Below are 21,293 nucleotides of genomic sequence, written 5' to 3' on the forward strand. Positions count from 1 at the left end.
TTTTATTTGTTTACTGCCTATGATTATATTCTACACGTGTATAATTACAGAATGAAACAGGAGTCCTTAGAAAAAAAAGCTGTACAATCACACAGGGACATGCGAGAACACAGTCAGGTATCGCAAGAAAGGTAAATATAAAATTATTATCAAAGGATTGAATTATTTTGTTTCGTGCAACATAAAACAACATGAACTATTTATGCGGTAGATTTTACATTAAAAAGCGAGATAATCGTTTAGATCCGCAAAACACACCAAATGATTTAAACAACCATTTATATATAATAAATATTTATAATATAGACAACCACTAACGAGAATTTGAGCTGGAACTGGCACGTGAAGGAGAAGCGGATAAACCTAAGAGATATTTAAACTCATATGTCGAATAAAAAATGACAACAAACGAAAACGACGAAAAGACAAACAACTTATAGTCTACATAACACAACATAGGAAACTATCGATTGAGGATCACGAACCCCATAAAAAACCGGGTGTGATTTCAAGTGCTCCGAAGGTGTAATCAGATCCTGCTCCACTAGTATCACATGTAAATGAAATTTCTGTGATACATCTCATTCAATGATGTTGCATTCGCAAAAAAACGTACAGGATTGTGGTATCGACAATTAGAACATACAGGTATCAATCGTCATCTGTGATACAGATATTCCATAACGGTGAACCAACTCGTGATGGCGTCCGTAAAAAAATCGACGAGATAACTTCAACTTTACCACTTGGAACCTTTGGTTTAATAATTTGAACCCTCTATCAAGAAAAGCAGGATAGAAAACACAAGCTATGTTACAAATAAACACATCCGACCCAGGGGCGGATTCAGGCGGGGGCGTGGCGGGCATGCGCCCCCCCTAAAATTTGCAAAGCATGGGTTGTCCTCAGCTTAATAAAGAATATTTCGATAATTTTACTTCAAAACTTTTTTCGACTCGCTCCGCTCGGCGAAAGTTTAAGTTTGCGCCCCCCTAACCAAATATAATATAAAAGATATCTCATATAATATAAAAGATATCTCATATAATATAAAAGATATTTCATATAATATATAAGATATCTTATATAATCAATTTTTTATAAGATATCTTATAAACTTTATAAGATATCTTATATATTTTATAGAATATCTCATATACTTTATAAGATATCTTCTAACGTTTATAAGATATCTTATAAAGTATATAAGATATCTGATAAAGTTTATTAGATATCTTATTAATATTTTTTATATAAGATATTTTATATAGTTTATAAAATATCTTATCCCCGGCTTAGTATATTTCTAGGAGTTTGATTGGTTAACGCACGTCGTTACAAAACCCATAGCCCCTGGGTGTTGGTAAATTTGAATTGTTTACCTCTGTTTCTATGGGCTTTAAAAGTTTAATGTGCATAATTTAGGATTTTATGCATGTTATATATGTGTTTTTACTTAAACTATGGTATATAACTTAGAGATATTTGTAACCCCTTAAATTATAGACACATTTTCACAAAACATTCGATTGGAGTAGGTGCAATTACATGTGGATCTTTTTTGTGCATAAGCATAAATTCTGCCGAAAAAAATTCCGAAGAAAGATAATAGATTGATCTTTTTAAAGCATTAATTTGCATCTCTGCCCCGGCGACAGTTGTTTGGGAAAAAATCCTCAAAATGGGCAATAACTTCATCGAAAAGAGAAAGTCGAGTACACCTTTTTATGTTCAGGCGTGTTTGGGTTGACTATTTTGTCTTGAAAACGTATAAAAGAAAAAGTATTTGATACATCATCTCGATTCTGATTCTACTATTTTTATACATTGAGGGTATAAGTTGAAGTAATAACATTAAAAACTTACGGTACTAAGAAATGAAATATATGGGTCAAGTGAAATATCTTTCTAATGAGTCATAACAACAGAGTAGGTGTGTTTTCGAATTACAAATTTTTACTAAGTGTACTTGAAGACAGACTTTACAAGTGGATCTTTAAAATGCATAACTTCAAAAAAAACTTTTTTTGGTGTGTGTTATCTAGGGTAATTAGTCCTCAATCTTTGAAAATTTTCAGTCTGCCCTTCCACGAAATATTTAATTAGATTTTTTTTAAATATTTTAGAAACTTTCGAAAATTCCCACTGACAACCGATCAGACAATAGTTTTAAGTTGACCAAATATATAAAAGTACATTAAATGGTGCTCAATAGAAAGTATATAGATTTGTCTTTTAAGATACAACTGGCATATAAGGATCGTAATGATGCTAGGTGGATGAATTTATCGGTTTTCAAGAACTAAATTGGACAGAGCGTCATCACTACAGTGGCTTCAATTTTTACGATTATAAAAATTGGGTGGTGTAATGGGGAGATAATTTTGGCGAAGAAGAATCCTGACTGCTCAATAAGTTGTATATTGGCGTGTTTACTTTGCTTTATTGTTTCATCTTGTATGTTATATTATGAATTACACAGTTTGCTAGTGACCTAATATATATACTTGGTCAGTAAATTCCATATGAGGGTTAGAGGGAAGTATTAAGTCAGTAATTTTGTTGTTGTTGGGTGAGAGCTAAGGTCGAACCCCATATGGAATTTACTGATCCCGTATATATCGTATTCGGTCGCTAGCACTGTGTGTAAAATGTATCTTACCGACTATCGTTAAATATGGAATTTAGACTATCGGCCTATTAAAGTGATCAAGTCTTCAATGTTAAGAACCTACTTCCATTGGTATATACAAAAACAAATGACAACAGTAAGAATTTGTTAGCTTTCGTGTGTTTTCTGCATTTATTTTCAATCGTGTATCACTAATTTCTTCATCTGTTGTCTGAGCGAAACGTTTCAGATTTTCCTTCAAAGCCATATTGTTTTTATAAAGGGACGTAATACTGCTACTAGCCGTATATTAAGATGAAACACGCCCACTGACCAAATATTAAATATACACAGTCTCCACTTGTTCGATTTTAACCAATGAGAAGTGTTTAGGAGGTACTGAGATAATGGACCATACATCGGTTGGGTTTGGATACATTTGTAATTTGTCAATTGTATAAGAGCTCAGTACTATATTGCGTTGTGAAAAATCAAAAGGGCTGTAGCTAGATTGGAATTATGATTAAATATGTTCACACATTCAGGGATTTTGTAAATAAGTTTCTAGATTTCCATTACTATATTTTTTATAATTTCTGTAAAGACGAGTTGAACTTTGTTACAAATACACTCATCTGAGCTCATCCATGAGCGTACATGTTAGGTCCAGTGTTTTCCGTGTTTGGGGGAAATCCTTAAGTCCGGTTTTTCATTGGTTGACTCAATACGTTGTACTTGTTATAGTTAGTCTGCTATCTAAGCCAGACAATGATCTAACACAAACAAACAATTTAGAAAAGTTTGGCTAGCAATTATTATACTTCAATCTTACAAAATAAAATAAAAAAACAACATCCAGGACATTTTCCAACAATAAAAGAGTTATCCTCAAGTATGCACTTAAACAAAATGTAGAAATGAAGTTTCCTTCTTAGCAACCCCCTTCCAATAAAGATATATGGTTTCTCCCCAATCTCATCGGTTACTCTTCGGAAAAGCATTGCATGCATTAAATATAACTTAAAAACGATAAAGTACATAGACTTTAGTAAATTTTCACAGAATTACAATGCCTAAAAAAATAATGGAAAAAGAAATGTTGCAGTCTTGTTGAAACTAAAACCTATCGAATATATATTGATCCCAACATAACAGACAAAAATTGAACATCAAACGTGTTAGTTCAGCCGGAAAATTAGCCTTTACCAATAATAATATTTATATATAATTTAACTACTAGACTAAGTATCAATACAGACTTGAAAAACAATTCCTTAAGTTATTTGCTTCATACATGTAACAATATTCATGTTCAAATCTAGTTGTTTGTAGATATAATCATAATCCAACAATCAATCACTTTATTTGTTATAAGTTTTATTTGTGAAATTGTTAACATTTTGTAATTTAAAAAATATATATGACGTTATTTTAATATGAAACTTTTATGCAAACTCGCGCATATTTAACCTGTACTAATAAAAGCTGTACTTTCCTTATGTCAATGTTTTTGTTTGCATAAATGATGCAGATGTGAAACAATTTTTCGCGATATTTGCATTATTAAACACAGTCGGGAATCCCTACTTGGAAAAAAGTAAAATAACAAAAATACAGAACTCCAAGGAAAATTAAAAACGGAAAGTCCTTTTTAAGAAGATACCATGTTTAAAACAAAAGGGAGTTCACTTCAATAGATATAAACAATTCAACAAAGATTCATGCGAATTGTTTAAAGCGTTTTTGAGTTATTGTCCAACATGTTGATGACTGACGGATGGACAGAAGGACAACTGTATACCATAATACCTACCGTAAACGGGCGTATAAAAAAATAAAGAAAAGAACATTGAAATAGAGAATATAGAATAATGGAGTGTTGTATTGAGTGATTGAAAAATAATTGGGAAAAATATGAAGAATATAGAAAAAATGACCTAAAATTTTGAACAATACAGAAATGACATTGAATGAAAGACCCCAAAACCCTATCCAGACTTTTGTATAAAATAAGGAGATGTGGTATGATTACCAATAGAAACAACTACCAGTAGCTGACAGAATCCAAATGACTAGGGTGTAAGCAACTATAGGTCACCATACAACCTTCAAAAATGAGCAAAACCCATACTGTAGTCAGTTATAATTGGCTAAAAAGATGACCAAATGTGTGTCCATGCAAACAAAAAACAGAAATGCCCTAATTTAAGACAACACAATAAATGAAAATCAAATTTATAGGCTCCTGACTTAGAGTAGGCATTTATAGAATATGGTGGGATTAGTGAATTTACACATGATTGTTATTGTGCATGTTTAAATTAATTTACCTTAATTGATACTTTGTTACCTTCAGCTGTATATTACAAATGTATTATACATGTACCATTTAACATCAAAGTCAAGATCATATAAACTATACCACAAAATCATTAAACCAGACCAAAATTCTAATTATAACTTGATCTGTAACTTGACATGATATAACTACATACCAATCAAAGGGCCCCCTTTAAGTGATACTTGTAAAAACTCTGCCTTTATCATGAATGAAGCTCCTTAAAAAGGGCCAAAAAAACCTTTAAATTGTTATGCTGTCTATAAGACACAAACGATACCCCCGCCTGACCATAGGAAATTATAAATTTTACAATATATATGATGATTTAACTGTAGCACAGTAGGAGGAGATATCTGGACAATCACAGTGGCGGATCCAGAAATTTTCATAAGGGGGGCCTACTGACTGCCTAAGTGGGGGTCCGTTTTCAGTCATGCTTCAGTGATTCCCTATATAATCAACCAAATTTTTCCCACCAAAAAAGGGGGGGGGGGGTCCGGGCCCCCTGAAAAAAAACCTCTAACTCTGCCTCTGAACCAAGATCTCTATTTGCAGCTGTAGTACCAAGAAAATTACCAAGTCCAACTTAGGCAACTACAGCTGTGATCAGCTATAATTGTCACAATATTTGGAAGAAATCAAAATCCTGTGGCCATGCACACCTTTATTATTTGTATGAACATCCTACAAAATATTAAAGTTGTACCTCCAAAACTGTAGGAGATAGTATAAATTTATACCCCACCCCTATTTTGTCACGGGGGCTTAAAAATCATACAGACGCTTACGCACACACTTAATTATATACATACATACTATATAGTCTGCATGTGCTTGCGTGTTTGAGGTTTTCAGTTGTCTTTTCAACAATAACACCTATCTATCTATCTCAACCTTTCTTAGTGTAATGAACCAGAATATGCAAATCTAGAGAGTTTCGAATGTATTTCTCGGTTCCGCGTCTGCATTTGATGTAAGTCTTTGCATTTTTATATTTCCCCGCAGATTATACAATCATAATATTCGGGTCCCGGAGATTATTTTTGGTTTGGTTTATAAAAGCCGAAGATTTTATTATTGAAAATAATCTGCGGGCTCTTGATTAAAAGCCGAAGATTTTACAATTGATAATAATCGGCGGGGGTCAGACTTTTAAAAGCCGAAGATTTTATAATATAATAATCGGCGGTGAATTTTGAAAAGCCGAAGATTTTGAAAAGCCGAAGATTATGAAAAGCCGAAGATTTTGGAAAGCCGAAGATTTTGAAAAGCCGAAGATTTTGAAAAGTCGAAGATTTTCAGACTTTTAAAAGCCGAAGATTTTATAATATAATAATCGGCGGTGAATTTTGAAAAGCCGAAGATTTTGAAAAGCCGAAGATTGTGAAAAGCCGAAGATTTTGAAAGCCGAAGATTTTGAAAGCCGAAGATTTTGAAAAGCCGAAGATTTTAGAATTGATAATAATCGGCGGGATTTTAAAAGCCGAAGATTTATTTGTATCCATGTATTTTTAAAAGAAAAATAATAATAATCGGGGGGTTCACTGTGTATGGAAAGCCACAGTGAACCCCCCGATTATTATTATTTTTCTTTTAAAAATACATGGATACAAATAAATCTTCGGCTTTTAAAATCCCGCCGATTATTATCAATTCTAAAATCTTCGGCTTTTCAAAATCTTCGGCTTTCAAAATCTTCGGCTTTCAAAATCTTCGGCTTTTCAAAATCTTCGGCTTTCCAAAATCTTCGGCTTTCAAAATTTTCGGCTTTTCATAATCTTCGGCTTTTCAAAATCTTCGGCTTTTCAAAATTCACCGCCGATTATTATATTATAAAATCTTCGGCTTTTAAAAGTCTGAAAATCTTCGACTTTTCAAAATCTTCGGCTTTCCAAATCTTCGGCTTTTCAAAATCTTCGGCTTTTCAAAATTCACCGCCGATTATTATATTATAAAATCTTCGGCTTTTAAAAGTCTGAAAATCTTCGACTTTTCAAAATCTTCGGCTTTCCAAATCTTCGGCTTTTCAAAATCTTCGGCTTTTCAAAATTCACCGCCGATTATTATATTATAAAATCTTCGGCTTTTAAAAGTCTGAAAATCTTCGACTTTTCAAAATCTTCGGCTTTCAAAATCTTCGGCTTTTCAAAATCTTCGGCTTTTCAAAATTCACCGCCGATTATTATATTATAAAATCTTCGGCTTTTAAAAGTCTGAAAATCTTCGACTTTTCAAAATCTTCGGCTTTCAAAATCTTCGGCTTTTCAAAATCTTCGGCTTTTCAAAATTCACCGCCGATTATTATATTATAAAATCTTCGGCTTTTAAAAGTCTGAAAATCTTCGACTTTTCAAAATCTTCGGCTTTCAAAATCTTCGGCTTTTCAAAATCTTCGGCTTTCCAAAATCTTCGGCTTTCCAAAATCTTCGGCTTTTCATAATCTTCGGCTTTTCAAAATCTTCGGCTTTTCAAAATTCACCGCCGATTATTATATTATAAAATCTTCGGCTTTTAAAAGTCTGACCCCCGCCGATTATTATCAATTGTAAAATCTTCGGCTTTTAATCAAGAGCCCGCAGATTATTTTCAATAATAAAATCTTCGGCTTTTATAAACCAAACCAAAAATAATCTCCGGGACCCGAATATTATGATTGTATAATCTGCGGGGAAATATAAAAATGCAAAGACTTACATCAAATGCAGACGCGGAACCGAGAAATACATTCGAAACTCTCTAGATTTGCATATTCTGGTTCATTACACCAAGAAAGGTTGAGATAGATAGATAGGTGTTATTGTTGAAAAGACAACTGAAAACCTCAAACACGCAAGCACATGCAGACTATATAGTATGTATGTATATATTTAAGTGTGTGCGTAAGCGTCTGTATGATTTTTAAGCCCCCGTGACAAAATAGGGGTGGGGTATAAATTTACCCCTGTCCGTCCGTCTGTTCGTCCGTAAGATGCATTGTTTGTCCGGCTATCTCCTACAGTTTTGGAGGTACAACTTTAATATTTTGTAGGATGTTCATACAAATAATAAAGGTGTGCATGGCCACATGATTTTGATTTCTTTCAAATATTGTGCAAAATTAAAGCTGATCACAGCTGTAGTTGCCTAAGTTGGACTTGGTAATTTTCTTGGTACTACAGCTACAAATAGAGATCTTCGTTTCATCGTGGTTTATCTATTTGTCATGAGTGGGGCGAGTTGGCAGACCTTATTCCAGCGGGATTTTAACCCTTTCATAAGTGGGGCAAGTTATCCAACCTATTTTCAAATGGATTTTACCCTTTTCATAAGTGGGGCGAGTTGGTAAACAAGAGTGGGGCAATTTTTCCATAAGTGGGGCGAGTTGGCATTACTAAATTCATTGTGGTTTATCTATTTGTCATGAGTTGAGCGAGTTGGCAGACCTTGTTTCAGTGGGATTTTAACCCTTTTCATAAGTGGGGCAAGTTATCCAACCTATTTTCAATGGGATTTCACCCTTTTCATAAGTGGTGCGAGTTGGTAAACAAGAGTTGGGCGAGTTGGTGAAAAAGTGGGGCGATTAGGTGTTGGGTGATTTGCCAGTAGGGCGATTTGTCATGGATTCCTGTGATCAGCTATAATTGTCACAATATTTGGAAGAAATCAAAATCCTTTGGCCATGAACGCCTTTTTTATGTGTATGAACATCCTACAAAATATTAAAGTTGTACCTCCAAAACTGTAGGAGATAGCCGGACAAACAATGCATCTTACGGACGAACAGACGGACGGACAGGGGTAAATTTATACCCCACCCCTATTTTGTCACGGGGGCTTAAAAATCATACAGACGTTTACGCACACACTTAAATATATACATACATACTATATAGTCTGCATGTGCTTGCGTGTTTGAGGTTTTCAGTTGTCTTTTCAACAATAACACCTATCTATCTATCTCAACCTTTCTTGGTGTAATAAACCAGAATATGCAAATCTAGAGAGTTTCGAATGTATTTCTCGGTTCCGCGTCTGCATTTGATGTAAGTCTTTGCATTTTTATATTTCCCCGCAGATTATACAATCATAATATTCGGGTCCCGGAGATTATTTTTGGTTTGGTTTATAAAAGCCGAAGATTTTATTATTGAAAATAATCTGCGGGTTCTTGATTAAAAGCCGAAGATTTTACAATTGATAATAATCGGCGGGGGTCAGACTTTTAAAAGCCGAAGATTTTATAATATAATAATCGGCGGTGAATTTTGAAAAGCCGAAGATTTTGAAAAGCCGAAGATTTTGAAAGCCGAAGATTTTGAAAAGTCGAAGATTTTCAGACTTTTAAAAGCCGAAGATTTTATAATATAATAATCGGCGGTGAATTTTGAAAAGCCGAAGATTTTGAAAAGCCGAAGATTTTGAAAGCCGAAGATTTTGAAAAGTCGAAGATTTTCAGACTTTTAAAAGCCGAAGATTTTATAAAATAATAATCGGCGGTGAATTTTGAAAAGCCGAAGATTATGAAAAGCCGAAAATTTTGAAAGCCGAAGATTTTGGAAAGCCGAAGATTTTGAAAAGCCGAAGATTTTGAAAGCCGAAGATTTTGAAAAGCCGAAGATTTTGAAAGCCGAAGATTTTGAAAAGCCGAAGATTTTAGAATTGATAATAATCGGCGGGATTTTAAAAGCCGAAGATTTATTTGTATCCATGTATTTTTAAAAGAAAAATAATAATAATCGGGGGGTTCACTGTGGCTTTCCATAACTGTGGCTTTCCATAATTGTGGCTTTCCATATTTATCAAATGACAAATTCAAAAGCTCAAACACATCAAACGAATGCAAAACAACTGTCATTTTGTATAAGAAAGGATTTTTATTATCTTTGCAAAATATTTTTTAAATGTTATGTCCTTCACCGGAAAAGTTCGTCAATTATGCGCGCCTTTATGGCGTCATTTACCATTTTATGCACTATTAAAGTTCATCAAGCGTCTTCGTGATCGTCATTATGCAAGATAAACTAGAAAAAAAAATTTCCGTAAGTACTTGATCACAATTCCCTAATGACAGCAGTGCTGATTATTTATTATAAGAATTTAATTTGCCGAATAATTCGTGCAATATTATGCATCTAGCTTATTTTTCAACCGCTCGCTCAACACGGAAAGGAAGTGACGATGTCCCTAAACGTACGAATAATGTTCACTAAAACCATAGTTTTTGATGGAAATGCAAAGAACTCGAAAGTGGTCTATTGGTTGCCTTTTTATGACTTAACATACTTGTATGTTGCATTCATTGAGGCAAATCAAGACAAATTATAAAATAAATTTTATTTATATTATAGAATTCATAGAGAAAACACGGAAATGGAACTGAAGAAGTGGCATGACAGTGCATTACAGATGCAAGACAGGTATTTGTAGAACGTATTGTTGTGCAGTAAACAATGTTATACCACTCACGAAAGGAGGATTGGCGTAGCACAAAAACTCATTAAAATGCTAGGGACATTTTCTTTGAAATCAAGAAATAATTGAGCAAATTTAAAAGAATGAATGCATAAATAAATAGATACATAAATAGTTTAATTAAAATGGGTGTTCTCACGATTATTTCTTTTTAAAACCAAAATCAATTTTTTAATTATATTAAATGAATGGGAAAAATTCCTGTTATTTCAAATTTTGTAAATTTCAACCATTTTTTAGTGTCGAATCCTTACAACGAAGGATATCCAGCCTTCAACATCAGCTTAAAGAAGCAGAAAATGACAAAGAAGATTTAAAAACAAGGTACATTCTGCAATTTACATGATGTGTAAATATTTTTTCACAACAATATAAAGTATAATAAATTGTAAGGACCTATTTTATTCAATCACCGACAAATTTTAAAGTACTCTAAGACTGATGTCTCTTTTTGTAGACATTGGAACTATTTAGAGCTTGACGTGCTGTATAGAGACCTGTCTATTTTTTTTTGTCGTTGGGTAACTGTTTCATTGACGTACATGTATACCTCAAAATTCTTTTATTCATGTATTTTTTTAAGAATTATTTTTTTTTAAGAGAATTCATGCATCTGCGCTAAACTTTGCAGTAAGAGAAAAGAGACTAGCTAATGAAAAAATTGATCTACAAAGGTGCACGATATTTCAGTCCTTATTAATACACAGTATTTCCTTTTGGTCTTGAACAATGATATGTTCCCCTCTAAAAACAAAGCTCCATTTATCATATCTTGACCCCGAATTTTCTTAACGGAAGGACTAGAAGTGTTGATTATACTCTTTGATACTTAAAATGATACAATCTTTGTTTTCAGCAAAATTAATATATCAATATCAATTTTCAGGTTAAGTCAAGTTGCGGGTGCAAAGTTAACAGCAGGAAATTCTAATATAGCAGATCTTGGAGATAAATACCGACCAACAAGAATCGCTGAGATATATTCGGAGACATACGACTCAGAGTGGACTGAAGCAATGGATAATGCTTTTGAACTCAAGAGAGGATGGTCAGAAGAAATGATTATCCGCAATTTGTTAATTGTATTACAGGTATTCCAGTTAAATACTTTGAATATAGTGATTAATATCGTCCGGTTATTTAGAAACTTTTCGGGCATTCATTATTGGATAACAATTGGCATAAGTGAAACCTTCTTAAATCTACATTTACTTAAATTAAATCTTTTGAAACAACGTGCATATTCTCGCCATTAAACAAAATGTAGATATGTCATACAATCTCAAAGATTAAAATATAAAATGTATTTCTTTTATAAATCGCCAAATGTTTAACGCCTAAGACATACTTCAGTTGTATAATTAATTCTAGGACATGATTTTCAGTAAAATATGATAATCCAATTTCACAGAGAATCGTTAATGTCAGCATCTATGATCATCTATGTTTATGTTCTCTCTTAAGTATTTGCATTACATGTTATATCGAGCGTTTGCTGCTTATACGTCATTTCGATCTGTTTCATTAAAAATTAAAGAGAACAATAATGATTCTCCACTGATGATGCCTTTCACAGGTTATGTTTTCATAGAATCCTTCATACTTTTTATCGCTGTTTTACCAGAGTCTTTTCGAAATAATTAAATTATTCAAACAGTCGATATAGGTTCCTATAACTTGTTTCACTTGTCAATTTCGCTTCATAAATGCAGAATCATCTGAACCCCACCCCCACCTTTATCGGCAACGCTTAGTTCATTTTAGCATATGCATTGTGTAATATGCTAACGAATAAAATTTATTAATGAAGATTCGATTTAGGGCTGCTTCCTTACCTGCCAGCAACTGGCCAATAAACAAATGAAGACATTATTAAGTGAGATGTTTATAGACGTACCTGAAACACATGTGAGTAGTTCATAATATTTTACTGTAAAAGTCACTCACACACACATAAATTATACCAACATAAGAAATATATATATATAACGTAGCCAGCAAAGGAAACTGAATATGAAGCGAAATGGAATTCAAAAAGCCAACGTTTAACACAAGTAAATATATATATATATGTGTGTGTAGTTGCATATGCCATGTATATTATCATACGCATATGCCTGAACCTATGTGATTCATACGTATCTTAATTTCACATATATATTTGAATCTTAATGGCATAGATACATGTAGGTATACCATGTGACACGTCATGTAAAATATTTCGATGTAGTAAGAAGAAGAATAAACATATTCAACCCTATCAATGTTTAAAAAATATCAATTCTAAATGTGTGGATCATGTGTATCTCAAAGATTTGAAACATATGTAAGTCTCATTTGATTTATATGTGATCAACATGGTTCACTCTTTTATGTGGTATCAAATTATTTTGTTTGACACTTATTTTGTACTTTTGTCTCGCCTGCGACGAAAGACATAAGGATTACTATCCGCCGGCGGCGGCGGTGTAAACTTATTGACGTGTGTATAAAACTTTATATTTCAAAAGGTAGAAGACCTGAATGCTTCATACCTTGTATGTAGATACCTTATGTTACGAAGTTTTTGTCTGTCATATGAACATTGTCCTTGACCTCATTTTCATGGTTCAGCGACTGCTTGGAAAAAAATATAGTTTTTTTTTCGATCATGTGAATTTTTCATTTATTATGAGTAACTAAATTTGGTATGTGGATTCCTTGCAACGCCTACAAATACCGTCAGACAGTCGAGAGTTCACCAGACCTCGACCTCATTCCATGGAGCAGTGATCAAGGTTAAAGTTACATGATAAGGTCCGGTTCTAAGATACTGTATGCAGTAGGTCAACTATATGTGGAATGATTGTAAGGGGTATATGTCACTCTGGCAGGTTTCATCTCATCTTGACCTCACTTTCATGGCTCATTAGTCAATGTTTAGTTGTAGTGTTTTGTTCAGTTTTTCAAGGACTATAAGCAATCGGTTAACTATGTGTGTTGTATGGCATAATTGTAAGGTGTACATGTCTGTCTGGCAGGTATCATCTAACCTTGACCACATTTTCATGGTTCATAAGTCAATGTTAAGTTTTTGTGTATTTGGTCTGTTTTTCAAATACTATAAGCAGTAGGTCAACTAAATGTGGTGTATGGAATGATTGTAAGGGATACATGTCAGTCTGGCAGGTTTCATCTGACCTTGACCTATTTTTTCATGGCTCATTACTCAATTTTTAGTTTTAGTGTTTTGTTCTGTTTTTTCAAGTACTATAAGCAATAGGTTAACTATGTTTGTTGTATGGAATGATTGTAAGGTGTACATGTCTGTCTGTCAGGTAGCATCTGACCTTGACCTTATTTTCATGGTTCATTGGTCGATTCTTAATTTGTGTGTTTTGATCTGTTTTTAAAATACTGTAAGCAGTAGCTTGGTCAACTATATTTGGTCTATGCAAAGATTTTAAGGTGTACATGTCTGTCTGGCAGGTATCATCCGACCTCGACCTCATTTTCATAATTCATTGGTCGATTTTTAATTTTTGTGTTTTTATCTATTTTTAAAATACTATAAGCAGTAGCTAGGTCAACTATAGTTGGTGTATGTAATGATTTAAGGTGTACATGTCTGTCTGGCAGGTATCATCCGACCTTGACCTCATGATTATGGTTCATTGGTCAATGTTAAGTTTTTGTGTTTTGGTCTGTATTCAAATACTATAAGCAGTACTGTAAGTCAACTAAATTTGGTATATGCAATGATTGTAAGGTGTACATGTCAGTCTGGTAGGTATAATCTGACCTTGACTTTAATTTCATGGTGCATTGGTCAATATTACGTTTTTGTGTTTTAATCTGTTATTCAATTACCATAAGCAATAAGTCAACTATATTTAGTGTATGAAATAATTGTAAGGTGAACATGTCAGTCTGACAGAATTTATCTGACCTTTACCTCATTACCATGGATATTTAAAAATGTTAAGTTTATGTGATACTTGTAGTAAAACCTTTATCTTTAAGACTTTCAACATAAAATCAATGGTCAGTAAAGCAGGCAAGACATTTCAGCGTGTGCATTCTTGTTATTTTTCATATTATATTTCATTTTTACTTGTTTAGGCTCGGAAAAAAAGCATGTCCTATAATGGCAGATCATGTTAATTTCTACAAGTAAACCATATAATCGTCGATTTTCAATCTTTCTACATCTTAAATATGATAAATTTGCAACTTGAGTCTTCTTTATATAGTGATTCATGTGGATACACGACAGAAAAGTTAATTTTTGCACAATGATATTATCAACTGAATGTAGTTTCCTGACAAACTATTTAGTGTTAACTCGAAGAACAAAAAAAAATAATGTGTTTTTTTTTAATTTACATATGCATAATATCGATTTAATATTAAGGTTACGAAATATGCGGAAAAACATTTCGCCGAAGTTAAGCAGTTAAAAGATGCCAGAAAGGGCACAGCTCCTGATGTTGCGATACTGTTGAAGGAGGTAAAGTATACATCTCCGCAAAAATTAATTAAGATCTCTTTTTTTTTTTTTTACATATGTCATTAAGTTAAAATATATTATTGTTATATTGAAAGTTACTGAAAGTTTTCCTTCTTTGATATAGTTATATGATTTTTACTGTAATGGTATTGTTATACGATATGATTTGCTGCGATAATTTGGATTAATACATATTTTTTGGTGGGAAGTCTTACTCTTTTGTTAGATAGGCTCAATAGAAAAAAACAAAATATTTTTGATGAAAGTCTTGATGCAAATTAAGGACTTTGAGATTTGTGTATATTACACAATAGTTTTATTTTAAATAACTGTATTTTATAATGATGAACATATCCAGAAAAAATGCATTAAACTCCATAATATAATTTCGTTGATTGGAGAAGTTGTTTATGGAATTTGTTGAGAACAACAAAAACCTGCATTTAACATGAAACTCAAAAAGACAATCACTAAGACCAAAACAACCACCAAACAGACTTCTACAGGCACACCGCTACTCTTTATGGGTATAAAGTAGTTTCACAAGCATTCAGTCGTTCCTTTCTATCAATACATAAAAGATGTCGAGATACCACATTAGAACCATTCCAGAAAAAAAACACTGGACTATATAATAATTTGTTTGACAGACAACAAAGACACAGCTTCTAGGGTATTAAATACAAATGTGTAACAGAGAAGCATGATTCTTACTATAAAATCACATCGTCTCCTCCGGGACTCGAACCAGGGACCTCTGTGTTTCATGGCTGCGCTTTAACCAACACTTTTTTTACACTAAGTTTGAACCAACCTTTAAACGTAAGCTTAGTTTGGATAATTTTTCCTTTACTGATATCAGTTTCGTTTAACAATGTTTCTTTGTGGTTAAAGACTCATCCTATATGAAAAATTAAAATACGAAAAATAAAAAAAATTTTAAAAGGATTTATTTGTATGAACAAACAAAAAGATTTGTTTATTTCAGAAAATTTTGGTTCATCAGGTCTTCAAGAAATACTGCACAGAGAACAAGCATTATGATAAGGTTCTTATAAGTGAATTAACTAAGACAAAATACGCCGAACGTTGTGTCTTTGTTAGTTGGTTAATGGTGGTCCAAGATCCAGAAATGTATATTGATGAACAACAAAGAGAGGGAGACACCCTGGACAAAGACAAGTACAAGGAGTATACACAAAGTGGCAAAACAATTTCTTTTAATGTTTGGCCAGCATTATATCTATACAAAGATGGCCCTTTGCTGATAAAAGGTGTTGCTCAGCCTGTTAATCAGTCTAAGTAAACAGCATATATGTCAGTACAACTGCTTTTGATTTGACTTAAAGGAATTCTCAGACTGAAACTTAAGATTGATATTGTCATTTGGCAAACCTTTCGGAATTCTGGCTTACAAAATGTTAACCCTGGTATCTATGATTAGTTTATTAATAAATATTATAATATTAGTATATCAGATAAAAATGTATATTTTCTATACTCTTATATTGTATTTTATATTTACATTGTGTACATAAATGTAGTTTGTTTGATAATTTGAAAATTTAAATCGGTAGAAGGGTTTATCACATAATATTAACTTGTGTCGTAAAGGCAAACGAGAGAGTATTCATTCAAACATTATTTCGTATACTTTACAGCTTGTCATGCTTGGTCTATATATTATGAAGCTTAAGAAAAAGTTTTAAATAGAAAACCTGACATTTGAGCGAAAGTGAATTTTGAAATATAAATGAACACCAGGAGTTGACTTGGAGAGAGAAATATGGTAATCTCTGGATTTAACGACGGTATAGTATACTGTATAGTATACCCATATTATAGAGGGGCGTCGATTTGTTTCTGTGGGATGTATAAATACGCAACCACGTTGGGTCAGATTGGGGACGTTAATTACAATGAATCATATAGGAGAGTTCCACGCTCTATGCACGCAAAAGAATCCTTGAAATAACTTTTTGAGGCAGTAGATATTTTGTTGCAAGGCAACGTTTCCTCCTTTATCCAACATACCCTAATGTTGCAATGGAAGTATAATTCACGCCCTTCATCCTGGTCCAACAAATATATGTCACTTGAGGTTAAGCAAGCAATTATCAATCAATAAAAAAATGTAAATGTTAATTGTGCGCATATTTTTTTTTTATGTAGAATAGAATATGGAAACGGGGAATGTGTCAAGGAGACAACAACCCGACCAAAGGGCAGAAAACAGCCCAAGGCCACCAATCGGTCTTCAACGCAACGAGAAAATCCCGCAACCGGAGGTGGGTATCAGCTGGTCCCTGAACAATAATTTATAACAGTTCAGAGAAATGAACATCACACTAAACTCCGAAATATTCAAATGAACCAGATTTAAAAAAACAACACACAAGACTAACAAACTCAAGAGGTATATGCTTGTATAATTTTAATCAAAATACTTAATTTTCTTCAAACACAAACGTATACAAGGGGTTAATACATACACAATCTACATAAAATGTTAGTGTATAAAAGCAATTGATTTTTCATGACAAAGAAGTTTACAATGTTTTGCTTATTTCATTTTAAAGGATACAAATATATTTAGGAACAGTAAGTACCTAGTATATATATATCTACAACAAATGAAATTTTTCGAAGATAAATACATATTTTCTTAAACACCTGTTACCAAAAGAAATTAAACAAAGAATTTCTGTTTGGAGTATAATTCTAAGTAGTAAGACGGTATGAGATCTTGCCTTTAAAGTGACACCAGCAGGGTGTGAAATTTTAAACAAATAATGGTTTTCATCGCCAATATTTGGTCATATTTTGTTTACAAAGATGATACACCCAGTCTTCCTTTGAAATATTTATCCGTTTTCACTATTCATGCAATTTGGAAAGTAATATTAGCACAAGTCATATAAATTTAGCCATATATAATATATCAGTTTGTGCAAATCGGAATCAATAACACTTTAATTGAAACATAGTTTTAAATGAACATATATAGTTTTAGAAAACAGAAAATGTCATATATGTGATGGTTTTATTGAAGACGAGGCGCGTGTTTTATTGAGATGATCTCTTTATGACGATTTTAGAAACCATTTATATTATGTTGCTGAAACTTTTAATGTAAAATTTTAATTTGTCATTTAGATGACGACCAAACATTAGTGTTTTCATTCTCAGATGTAAATATGATTAATATGTATGCCAACACCTGTTATTTAATTTTAAGAAGACGGAGAAATTGTATTTACTGCAAATAGTACATTATTTTACTAGTTTGAAGCTAGCCGGCGTTAATATTCATGAGGCTAGCCGTCAATGATATTCATGAGATGAGACCGCGTTCGATGAAGTGGTGTGGGTAATCAATATATTGTGACAATAAAAATGTTTAATTATAGGTTTCTTGACGAGTCTAAAGAATTGTGTATAGATTGATATACACTTGAGTTATTTAATTTCAATATAATAATGATAACCGACCCTTTGCATATTGCATTATTCTAACTCATATAAAATAACCAGGTCATCTTCATACAATATTTAAGACGTTCCAATAACATGTTATTTCTATTTTCAACTTCGCCATACATGTATATGGCGAGATAGCTCGGATAATGTAACTTTTATCATGGAATGTGTAATGACTTTACCTATTTTGAATTGTAGCAAGAAAATGAGTCACGTGACCCTAATTTCTATTTGTAGCAAGGAAACGAGTCACATGATCCTAATTTCTCTTTTTATTGTCTGAAAGCTCATTATTAGAGATCTCTTCTTTTATTTTATCGTAAAATTCTATCGTTTGGTCGTCTTTCTATCACACAAAATTGGGTTTTTCATGTATAATATATACACAAAATGACAATTTTGCACAACCTGTAGCTTGAAAAAAGCCCCGTGACTCATGCTGTTTCCTATATTTAAAAAAAAATCATTATAAACACTACATTTAAGCAAATTATTAAAAAGTTATATCGATTTTAATTAAGACCCCCATCTACCGTAAGCATATTTAGATAAATTCTAACGACTAACCCAGCTAACACAAAATATTTTCATGATATTATTGACTGGTTGTATATATGTTTATCAGAAATATTTTCACAAAAATATTTTAAAGACATTTTGTTTACATCAGAAATTAGGTGTGAATGATATTTAACTAATAACATTTCATCCCAATGTTTGATTGAAAATATAAAAAACATTTTTTGTAAATGAGAACAGTTTTATGTCGAAGAAATATTTCTTTACAATATTAAAACAATATCTGATGGACATTTTTATATTATAATTATAATATATATTTGTAAGATGTGTAAATGAAATGTTTATAAAACATTTTTGATTAATATCTGCGTTAAGCATAGGTTTGATGTAAATAAAATATCTTTTTGATGTAACATCTAAATAATTTTCTTGTCCTTATTAAAAATATAAGCTGGTAATATCTAATGAATATTTAAATAACGTCTTAAAAAAATATTTTTTCGATTTTATTTAGAAAATATTAGTTGAAGACCCTTTTATAAACATTTTAACATAATATGTCTTCTAGATATTTGTTAGATGTATGACAGAAATGTTTGTCAAATGTTTGTTAGTAATATTTGAGTGAAGCAAGTGTTTGATATGAAAAAGAAATATTTTTTAGATATCACATTAACATGAATGACTCCTCATTTTTATAGAAGAGCTTTAATAATTCCATAGAGGTGATATGAGATAAATCTCCTTGATAATTTTAACCTTTGAGGAACATTTCAATCGTGTATTATTATAACTTTTTTTCGTTCAACTTTAATTGATGAAACATAATAAACAAATATATACAGAGTGATACTTGATACAACCATTCTGTTAATCAAACACATTCTGATAAGGTTAACCAGATGTTGGAAACATTTCAAAGATAGTTGCTATGGTAATTAAGATTATAGAAAATCTAAATGTAATGGGATGGTCATTTTTGAGGTTATTTCCTGTCGTCTATTTGTAACTTCCGAAAGCAGTGAAAACAAAGAAAACTAAAAGAGAAAATCACAGTTCAAAGAGAAAGAAACATGTAAGTTGTAATTTTAAAAAATCGTAATTGATATACGGACTCGACTGAATCTTGTTTTTTTGTCCTCGGCAAAACTTTGGTAAAACAAAATCTGTATTTGAATAGTTTGTAGGAGTAAATATCACCAAAAGTTGAAGACGCTACTTCTTTAAATTATATGTATGCAGTGTTATAATTAAACATTAGGATATCATGGAAAAGTGAAAAAGATATATTTTTAACAAAATGAAATGGCATGTATATATATATGTGAAAAAAGGGGGTAAAATGTGAAAAAAATATCATACGGAAAAGTCTATACAAATTTGCAGACAGATTCGTGTATGAATTACTTGAAGTAGAGTTTCTTTTTAATTTACAATTTTACATTCTCATATAAATTTATAGATCTGGTATGTGAGAACTACAGAAGACAAATTAAAGCAGAGTGCAAAAGGAATTTTAATAATCATTGAAAATATTCTGGCTTCAAAATGCATGGAAATGGAGATGGGACAAAATGCATTCTACCATTTGATAGCCCAGAATGAATTACTTTAAGTAAGTAACATAATAGCCATCCTTTTTGCTACATCGGATTTGAAATTCGCAGATATATATGCATAACATATTTAATATTACTGTCAATGCTAAGTGTCACTTTGATTTAGATTTGACTTTGTATTTTTCACTTGAATTCTTTATTTAGTTAGAAATTTTTTTGACATAGTTCTTTTTCCTGAATCTATATCATAATCAAATAACGGCATACCTGTAATCTAATTATTATAATACAATTTTTTTCATAATATTGACTTGATATCGGCTTAAAAGCTTAAATCTCAATTGAGTTTAAACATTTATGTATTATTTCTTCTTCAGAAGGCTAACAAGAAGAGGAGGCTCGCAGTAGAAGATACAGACTCTGAATAATTAATAAAATGTTAAAATGCTATTCAGGAAAATTCAATATTCATTGACAGTCGTCCTGTCATATGAATAAGCTATTCTATCAATGCTTTTGTGTTGGCAGTATACAATGTCATGCTTTGACTGCTCTTAATTGTTTGAAAGAGTTTGAAAAATATCAAACAAAAATTCAAATTTCCACAAGTCGGAGAAAAACAATCGCATTGCAAAACAAAATAAAAAAATAAACAGTCTACATTACACTACATATAATGATAGAACAAGAAACAGGTGCCCTGGAGGAGAGCTGATAAATGTTAGTCTAAATATGCATGATATATTTGCAAGCTGAGAGTTGGCCTGAACATAAAACGTTTTTCGAATATTAATATAATGTTTTTTACAAACATTTAACCAAGATGTTTTAAGAATATTG

At 32.0% G+C, this 21,293-nt stretch overlaps 1 protein-coding gene and 1 long non-coding RNA gene across 2 annotated transcripts in view; both read left to right on the forward strand.

Annotated features, from left to right (window-relative positions):
• The window catches only part of LOC127716281 (uncharacterized), a 43,933-nt gene extending 25,001 nt beyond the window's left edge, over positions 1-18,932 (forward strand). Inside the window, exons 4-10 of the mRNA XM_052222442.1 lie at positions 51-131; positions 10,280-10,348; positions 10,644-10,727; positions 11,290-11,494; positions 12,225-12,311; positions 14,797-14,892; positions 15,881-18,932. Coding sequence (XP_052078402.1) covers positions 51-131; positions 10,280-10,348; positions 10,644-10,727; positions 11,290-11,494; positions 12,225-12,311; positions 14,797-14,892; positions 15,881-16,198 — 940 coding nt within the window. The 3' untranslated portion in view covers positions 16,199-18,932. The remainder of the gene's footprint in view (positions 1-50; positions 132-10,279; positions 10,349-10,643; positions 10,728-11,289; positions 11,495-12,224; positions 12,312-14,796; positions 14,893-15,880) is intronic.
• A 709-nt stretch (positions 18,933-19,641) lies between these two features.
• LOC127714290 (uncharacterized) lies at positions 19,642-20,903 on the forward strand. The gene is made up of 3 exons (XR_007987680.1): positions 19,642-19,969; positions 20,357-20,509; positions 20,831-20,903. It is a non-coding gene; the product is annotated as an uncharacterized LOC127714290 (long non-coding RNA).
• The last annotated feature ends 390 nt before the right edge of the window (positions 20,904-21,293 follow it).

Source organism: Mytilus californianus, unplaced genomic scaffold (assembly GCF_021869535.1).
Source record: "Mytilus californianus isolate M0D057914Y unplaced genomic scaffold, xbMytCali1.0.p SCAF_9, whole genome shotgun sequence".
Classification (NCBI taxonomy): domain Eukaryota; kingdom Metazoa; phylum Mollusca; class Bivalvia; order Mytilida; family Mytilidae; genus Mytilus; species Mytilus californianus.